At 44.6% G+C, this 8868-nt stretch overlaps 1 protein-coding gene across 1 annotated transcript; it reads right to left on the minus strand.

The window, feature by feature from the left end:
• Positions 1-3356: 3356 nt before the first annotated feature.
• LOC113222770 (zinc finger CCCH domain-containing protein 7A-like) lies at positions 3357-8817 on the minus strand. Its single transcript, XM_026452386.1, has 3 exons — positions 8657-8817; positions 5434-5597; positions 3357-4281 (listed from the first exon to the last, which is right to left on the minus strand). Exons 1-3 carry the CDS (start codon positions 8780-8782, stop codon positions 4092-4094), a joined length of 480 nt encoding a protein of 159 aa, XP_026308171.1. The 5' UTR covers positions 8783-8817; the 3' UTR covers positions 3357-4091.
• Positions 8818-8868: the final 51 nt, after the last annotated feature.

Raw genomic sequence — 8868 nt, forward strand, 5'->3', positions numbered from 1 at the left:
TCCTTCAGTTTCCCAATTGGTGCAGGTCCCTGGAGCTAAATCAAAACAAAGGTTGGGGGCTCTGTGCAAACAGTCCTCACAGGATAGGAAGCTCCAGGAAGGGTGAATGATGGAGAGGGGTGGGCACCTCTGGGCCACGGCCCCCCTGCCCAGGATGCCTCAGTCACACGGTGGGAGCACTGTGCAGAGAAGGGGTCCCTGAGGGTAGGAAAGATTCACCTGCAGCCTCCACACCTTCAGGGCAGATGGGATAGCTCACTACAGCCAAACAAAACTGAGGTCACAACTCTTGCACAGCACTGTTGATATGCGCAATAGCCAAAAAGCAGAAACAACCCAAATGTCCATCAACCGACGAATAGATTTTTAAAAAATGTGGTCCATCCAAATAGTGGAGTATTATGTGGCTATAAAAAGTAATGACGTACCACTGGACACGGTGGCTCATGCCTGTAATCTCAGCACTTTGGGAGGCCGAGGCTGGTGGATCACCTGAGGTCAGGAGTTCAAGACCAACCTGACCAACATGGTGAAACCCCCATCTCTACAAAAAATACAAAAAAAAATTAGCTGGGTGTGGTGGTGTATGCCTGTAATCCCAGCTACTCAGGAGGCTGAGGCAGGAGAATTGCTTGAACCCAGGAGATAGAGGTTGCAGTGAGCCCAGATTGCGCCACTGCACTTCAGCCTGGGTGACGAGTGAAACTCCATCTAAAAAAAAAAAAAGTAATGAAGTACTGATACATGCCACGACACAGGTGAGCCTTGGAGAATTATGCTAAAGAAAGAAGCCAGTCGTAAAAGGCCACATATTATATGATTCCATTTAAACGAAATGTCTAGGACAAGAGAATCCTTGGAGATAGAAGGCAGGTTAGCTTGAGAGGCAGGACAAGTGTGTAGATTCTGGGAGTGATGGCTAAGGCGTGTGGGTTTTATTTAGATAATGAAAATATTCTAAAATTGATTGTGGTGGTTATAGCTCAACATCGTGAATATGCTAAACACCACTGAATCATAATTTTACACATGGTGGTTTGTCAACTGAATTGTATCTCAATCATTTTTTAAACATTAAAAAAAAAAATGAGATAACATGCCTAAGTTGACACACTAGTTATTACTTTCCTCTACTAATAAAATGGGACTGGAGTTTGCTTGTTCACTTTTTTTCCCCTTTCTTTTTATCCCCCACTGTGCACCACGTTTTTCTCCAAAGCTGCTGCAGTAAACCCCGCACTTGTAGGATGGGGTGTGAGCTCACCAGAGTAATTAACATTGACTTCCTAATGCTGAGACCAAGGCTGTGTGGCAGGCAGGGTTCTTAGCTGCAAACCAGAGCATGAAACTGGCTGAGTTAGCAGAAATGGAATTTACCAAAAAGATGGTTCAGAGCTTAGAGAATTGCTGAGAAGGTGGAAAGCTGAAGCACAGAAAATGTAGGGGGAGTTTGGGAAAAAAATCTCAACACTCATAGGATCGTCAAAGGTTGTTTTTAGCCTAGATTCCAAAGGGTAAAGCAACTAGCTTTTTAGTCATTAAACAGGCTGGGTGCGGTGACTCACACCTGTAATCCTAGCACTTTGGGAGACTGAGGTGGGGGAATCACTTGAGACCAGGAATTCGAGACCTACCTGGTGAAGCCCCCATCTCTACCACAAATACAAAAATTAGCCAGGCATGGTGGTGTGTGCCTGTAATCCCGGCTACTTGGGAGACTGAGGTGGGAGGATCACTTGAGCCTGGTAGGTGAAGGTTGCAGTGAGTTGAGATCGTGACACTGCACTCCAGCCTGGGCTACAGAGTGAGACACTGTCTGATCTCAGTAACCTCCACCTTCCAGGTTCAAGTGATTCTCCTGCCTCAGACTCCCAAATAACTGGAATTATAGGCACCCGTCCCCACACCTGGCGACTTTTTGTATTTTTAGTAGAGACGGGGTTTCACCATGTTGACCAAGGTATTCTTGAACTCCTGACCTCAAGTGATCCTCCCTTCTCGGCCTCCCAAAATGCTGGGATTACAGGTGTGAGCCATTGTGCCTGGCCCAGAGACAACTTATTATTATCTATTCCCCCTGGAAAAAGAGGACATAAGGAGTTTGGGAGAAAGTACATGGAAGGAAAAAATGTAACAACCATCAGCAGACTTAGGGAAACTCAGCAGAATAACACACCATTTCATTCTACAGAAAACATCACCCTAACACACGATTATTTTTTAGTTAAGATGCAATCCTGAGGCTGGGCGCGGTGGCTCAACGTAGTCCCAGCTACTCGGGACGCAGGAGAATGGCGTGAACCCGGGAGGCAGAGCTTGCAGTGAGCCGATATCGCGCCACTGCCGCTCCAGCCTGGGCGACACAGCAAGACTCCGTCTGAGATTAAAAAAAAAAAAAAAAAAAAAAAGCACTCCTGGGCCAGGCCCGGTGGCTCATGCCTGTAATCCCAGCACTTTGGGAGGCTGAGCCAGGTAGATCATGAGGTCAGGAGATCAAGACCATCCTGGCTAACGTGGTGAAACCCTGTCTCTACTAAAAATGCAAAAAATTAGCTGGGCGTGGTGGCGGGCGCCTGTAGTCCCAGTTACTCAGGAGGCTGAGTCAGGAGAATGGCGTGAACCTGGGAGGCAGAGCTTGCAGTGAGCTGAGATTACGCCACTGCACTCCAGCCTGGGCGGCAGAGCGAGACTGTCTAAAAAATAAAAAATAATAATAAAATAAAATTTAAAAAAAGATGCACTCCTGATGCCTGTTGTTCAGTGACTGGCCTCCACTGCCCCCTGACACATGGAGGGAACCAGAGACTCTCCTGTTATTTTTGAAGAGTCACAGATGGCATCCCATGCCACTCTACTTCTCTAACTCCTTGCAGCCATGCCCTCCTCTCTACTGGTCGGCTCACACAGAAAAAAGACCCTTTTCTCTTTCCCCACATCCCACACGTTCAACGTTCCCATGAGGAAGTGACTTTGCTTAAGGGTTTAAAGGCTTGCTACATCACAGCCCAGTAGATCCTGTCTTTAAAGTCTCTGAGCCCTATCAAAGGTGTTATGCCAAACAGCCATCTTGGTGGTATTCCACAGCCCAAGTCTTACCAGCTGACCATTTTTCTCCCTGCTTATGTAGCTCATTTGAATGGAACAGGGGAGCCCCAAGAAGAGCTACCTAGATGAACCGATCAGTGAGAGTCCCGGAGCCCAAATTCAGAGGAGAGGAGGGCAAAGACAAAAGCTGCTTTCATGTCCCAATTTGCATTGTCAGTCACTGCCTAAATGAAAATGTTTTTGAAAAAATCAACTTGACTTTTGTACCCAGTTTCAACAATTCTTTGTGGGAAAGGACCACAGGAAAAAAATGAAAGGCATCTATATATAAAATCTTTATTACAGGCAGTATTGGTCCATACACTAACACAATACCAACAGTACAAGTTTAATCTTTCAAAATCATCATTTAAACAGCAAAAGACCAAGAAATAAAATTTGAGTCAATTAATTATTTTTCAAAATATTCTCAATGCACATTATCCTTAATTCCCTTATTATAGTGAAACATACAAATACAGAAAAATACCCCATTTAACAAATACTAGTGTTAAATGGTTATTTGGCTTAAAATCTGAGTTAAGAAAATCCTTTTTAGCAACCTACATACAGATAAGTAGCAAACTTTATTATATTAAACAAATTCATTCTGCTAAAACATGTAAAGAATTTCATCCATCATGTATTCTGATCCCAGTACAAGTGTTTATTCTCTTACCGTCATGATTCTTATATGAAGGACCAACTCAAAGAGTTGTCCTAGATATAACTTTATCTTCTTCCCCAACACACTTCATCCAAAAGTCTGTTCAACAGATGGCAACCGGGTAGCGGTCACTTCACCATCTGATGCCAATGGTTCTGTGACAGCGTGGCCAGGCCTGTGAAACAGCCCATTTTCCTACCTACTGTGGGTTGCTGCTCAGGAGGAACGATATACGCCAATACAAGCAGAAAATCTGCAGCTCCTCTGCTATGTGCCTTAGAACACTTTCAATTTTTCTGGTCAATGCTCTGATTAGGTATCATACATAAAAGCCAGCATATTAGTTTAAATCTTTAAACAAAAAACTATATTTTCCAAAGTCATTATCATTTGGGCCAATTAAGTGATCTTTTCGTGCTTTGTTGAGCTTCATCTTTAGGGCATCTCTTCTTTCTTCCCATTCATGAAGTTCGGCGTTTCCGTGTGCAAATTTACAGCTGTTTCCTTCTGGGCAGGTGCCATTCATATACCTGTGAGGACAAGTCAGGTGCTCAGTGTCCACAAGTTGTTTCTAAAAATCGTGTCATGATTCTTGAAACTGTATACTTCACTAGCTTTATGATTTGCATACAACTTTTAGTTGGGAATCTCAAGCCTAGAAATGTAATTATTTTATAGCCATGACATCTACAATAGAAAAATCAGTACTTTATTTAAATGTACTCTATGAAAAGTACTGACTGACAGGAGAAAAAAGACTATAGTTATTCCTGATGTAGTAGAAAGAAATCAGAGGTGGCATCAAGGAAAAAATGTCTTCAATAGTTTTAAGGATCACATGGATCTAAATGAGGGAATTAAATATTAACAGTGATTTAATAAAATGAGCAATTCACAATTACTTAGTTTTTCACTGAAAAACTTTTTTTTTTTTTTTGAGACAGAGTCTCACTCTGTTGCCCAGGCTGGAGTGCAGTGGCGCAACCTCGGCTGACTACAACCTCCGCCTCCTGGGTTCAAGTGATTGTCCTGCCTCAGCCTCCTGAGTAGCTGGGAGTACAGGCACCTGCCACCACGCCCAGTTAATTTTTGCAGTTTTAGTAGAGACAGGGTTTCACCATGTTGGCCAGGGTGGTCTCAAACTCCTGGCCTCAAGTGACCCAACCACCTCAGCCTCCCAAAGTGCTGGGATTACAGCCGTGAGCCAGCATGCCCGGCCGCGCTGAAAAACTTTCTAAGAAAACGTAAACAAAGGAGTGATACATACTAACATCTTCCTTTGATCTAAGTTCTAGATTTTAAATATAATGTAAAAGCCATCTCAAATCTGATGAACTTTTACTGTGAGCAAAGGTTGTGGCAAAGGGTTTGAGAATCACAGCTGTGAACACAAAGGTCATTTGGGCAAATTGGAATGAACATGCTTCTCTATTCAATTATCCTAAGACATTTCAAATTAGTATTGGAAGACTATTAAATCTTTTCATATAATCTAAGAAGAGTGAAAGGAATGGTTTGACGAGCAATGAAACGCTTTGAGCCAAAACCCAAGAATTCTTCAGGGTCTGTCAGAGCACAGCAACATTAGAACTTTAACACCCAGGTATTCCGTGTTGGCTGACATGTCCATGAAAATTTGAGATAAGCAATTCTGACATGGAAAATTGTAGAAACCTACATACCTATCACAAATACTGAAATAGCCTGTTGGGAAGCGGTGCTGCCAGCAGTACTGGTCGTCCTCGGTGTGGAAAACCTTCTCTTTGTGCTTCTCGGAGGAGATGTGGCCCTGCCACTGCTTCTCACTGTTGCAGTTTTTGCCACACATCCAGCAGTGAAAGTCCACCTAATGTGCAGCAAAGACACATGTCCCATCAGTCACCTGATCTAAGATCCAGACTCAATTCCAGGGAGCCCAGGCTGGTGGGAGAGCCAGGCAAGACATAAAACTCAAGTTAGAAATAGGGACAAGGAAAGGACCGCAGCATGGGGAAGCAAGCCAGCACTCAGGACGCAGAGAAGAAGGGTGACAAATGGTGCCACCTGTCCAGGAAATCTCCGGTAAAGAGGCAACAGGAGCTGGTGTGCAAACAAGGATGTTTGCTGGGAGAACAAGAGGCAGGTGCAAACAAGGATTCAGGGAAGAATTAACATCATGAGGAAAAGCAGAGAGGATGGGAAAGACCAGGACATGCCAACTCCAAAAGAACGAGCAGCAGCTCCATTCAGTGTATGTGAACTGAGCCTCTGCTATGGCATCAGGAATGTAAAGACACTGCCCCTGTGGGGAACAGACCTATGCAAAAGGAACTGTGATGGTGGGATTTAAGTGTTACAACAGACGCAAACTTTAAGTGTTGGACAGTATTTCCCAAATGTCCTGGGCAATAATTATCTGCAACACTGGATAAAACCAGATTTGAACTCATTCAGTGTAGGGTATAAATAAAGACTTTTTATTACTTTATTTTTTTAGAGACATGGTCTTGCTGTCATCCAGGCTACAGTAAGGTGGTGTGATCATAGCTCACTGCAGCCTCGAACTCCTAGGCTCAAGTGATCCTCCCGCCTCAGCCTCCTGAGTTGCTAGGATTACAGGTGCAAGCCACCACGCCCAGTTCCAAGACTCTTTATTATGAAACACCCCAGGTAAGCCTTATTTATTTATTTGTTTATTTTTGAGACAGAGTCTCACTCTGTCACCTAGGCTGGAGTGGAATGATGCGATCTTGGCTCACTGCAACCTCCATCTCCCAAGTTTAAGTGATTCTCCTGCCTCAGCCTCCTAAGTAGCTGGGATTACAGGCACCTGCCACCATGCCCAGCTAATTGTTTGCATTTTTAGTGGAGAAGGGGTTTTGCCAAGTTGGCCAGGCTGGTCTCGAACTCCTAATCTTAGGTGATCCACCCACCTCAGTCTCCCAAAGTGCCGGGATTACAGGCATGAACCACCATGCCCGGCCCTAGGTAAGCCTTATGATCCAGCAAGCCGAGGTGACCTGCTCTAGAAACACCAAGGAGCAGCCGGGCACAATGGCTCACACAATGGCTCAACAGCACTTTGGGAGGCCGAGGCAGGGGAAGCGCTAGAGCACAGGAGTTTGAGACTAGCGTGGGCAACATGGCAAAATCCCCATCTCTACAAAAAACACAAAAATTAGCCAGGCGTGGCAGTGAGCACCTGTAGTTCTAGCTACTCAGGAGGCTGAGGTTGGAGGATCACTTGAGCCCAGGAGGCAGTGGCTGCAGTGAGCCATAATTGTGCCACTGTACTCCAGGCTAGATGACAGAGTGAGACCCTGTCTCAAAAAAAAAAAAAAAAAAAGGAAGAAAAAAATACACATATATAACAAACACCAAGAAGCACTTAAGTAAAGGTAGTAAGGGAATCAATGTGACAAAGGTAGACATTCACAGGGCATGTCACAAGCAGAGAGACGCTGCACAAGGCCAGGCCACACACAAGCCCTGTAATAGGCAGTGAAACTGGATCCAACTGAATCAACAGAGAGACTGAGGTGCCAAAAAACAATAAGGGCAGTAACACATATGCTTATGTAAACTTTTAAAACCACATCAAGCAGAACTATAGATTATTTAAGAATAAATGCAGCTGGGCATGGTAGCTCACACCTATAATCCCAGCACTTTGGGAGGCTGAGGCGGGTGGATCACCTGAGGTCGGGAGTTCAAGACCAGCCTGACCAACATGGTGAAACTCCGTCTCTACTAAAAATACAAAAATTAGCCGTGCCTGGTGGCCGGCGCCTGTAGTCCCAGCTACACGGGAGGCTGAGGCAGGAGAATTGCTTGAACCTGGGAGGCGGAGGTTGCAGTGAGCCAAGATTGTGCCACTGCACTCCAGCCTGGGCGACAGCAAGACTCCATCTCAAAAAAAAAAAAAGAATAAATGTGTCATCCATAGGTAAACATGGCCTGGAAAAATACACACTGGATCGTTCCTCTGGGAAAGGTAACATGTGGGGTTCTAACTTTATCTGTAGCATTTTATTTTACAGTAGTAATTACAACAAATTGTTAACATCAGTTAACTTGTGATGGTGGGCTCAAGATATTTGTTATATTATCCTCTTCACTTTTTTGAAAATTTTAAAGGAAAACCAAAACAGTTAACAGACCACTGGTAACTTAATGTCCCCAAGAACCATAGAGGGAGAGGCCAGACTGCAGGCGGTAAGCGGGGAATGTAAGGTCCAGCGGGGTAGACAGCCCACATCGCTGAGCCACCTGCAGGGGCCTCCCACTAGGGAAGAGTCACAGACTCCTCATACTTCACTAATCTATCAGAAGAACCCCACTCGGAGACATAAATAATCTGCCTAGGGTGCCAGGCAAGTAAGGAGAGACACCAGGACTTGGACTTAAAATTCTCTGGCTCCAAAGTCAGAAGCATTGAAGAAAGGATTTTTTCACATGAGGAGACTTTAGCTAGTGACAGGAAACCACTAGAGAGAGAAGATGAAGACACAGGACAGAGAAGGGCAGGCAGTGAGTGATGGAGCCGGGTTTTGGAGAAGATGGGAAAGAAAAGAAAGGCCGGGCGTGGTGGCTCACACCTGTAATCCCAGCACTTTGGGAGGCTAAGGCAGGCAGATCACCAGGTAAGGAGATCGAGACCATCCTGGTCAACATGGTGAAACCCGTCTCTACTAAAAATACAAAAATTAGCTGGGCGTGGTGGTATGAGCCTGTAATCCCAGCTACTTGGGAAGCTGAGGCAGTAGAATCGCTTGAACCAGGGAAGCAGAGTTTGCAGTGAGCCAAAATCACACCACTGCATTCCAGCCTGGCGACAGAGCAAGACTCTGTCTCAAAAAAAAAAAAAGGAAAAGAAAGGCTCCATCAATGGCTCGGCAAAGGGGGGAAATGACCCATGGTACTCACTGTAACTTCAGCATAATCTGTTGGCATGTGAATTTGTTTTCCATTTTCCTTGTTTGACTGACTGGCTACATCTTCACTTTTTTCATTTTTTTGACTCTTTAGCCATAGTTCATAAAATTGCTCCATATCTTGTACTAAAGAAAAATGAATTACTTTAAGCAGCAGCAACTAAACACCATTTAAATACACACAACTGTGCGCACGTTTTGTAT

Source organism: Piliocolobus tephrosceles, unplaced genomic scaffold (assembly GCF_002776525.5).
Source record: "Piliocolobus tephrosceles isolate RC106 unplaced genomic scaffold, ASM277652v3 unscaffolded_34592, whole genome shotgun sequence".
Lineage (NCBI taxonomy): Eukaryota > Metazoa > Chordata > Mammalia > Primates > Cercopithecidae > Piliocolobus > Piliocolobus tephrosceles.

What these genes read in the sequence shown, in the direction of transcription:
- LOC113222770 (XM_026452386.1), bottom strand. Translation starts at nt 8,782, where the DNA reads ATGGAGCAATTTTATGAACTATGGCTAAAGAGTCAAAAAAATGAAAAA. An exon ending in CAGATTATGCTGAAGTTACA is followed by an intron (nt 5,598 to 8,656) that starts GTGAGTACCATG and finishes GCTGCACATTAG; the next exon opens with GTGGACTTTCACTGCTGGAT. An exon ending in TATTTCAGTATTTGTGATAG is followed by an intron (nt 4,282 to 5,433) that starts GTATGTAGGTTT and finishes TTGTCCTCACAG; the next exon opens with GTATATGAATGGCACCTGCC.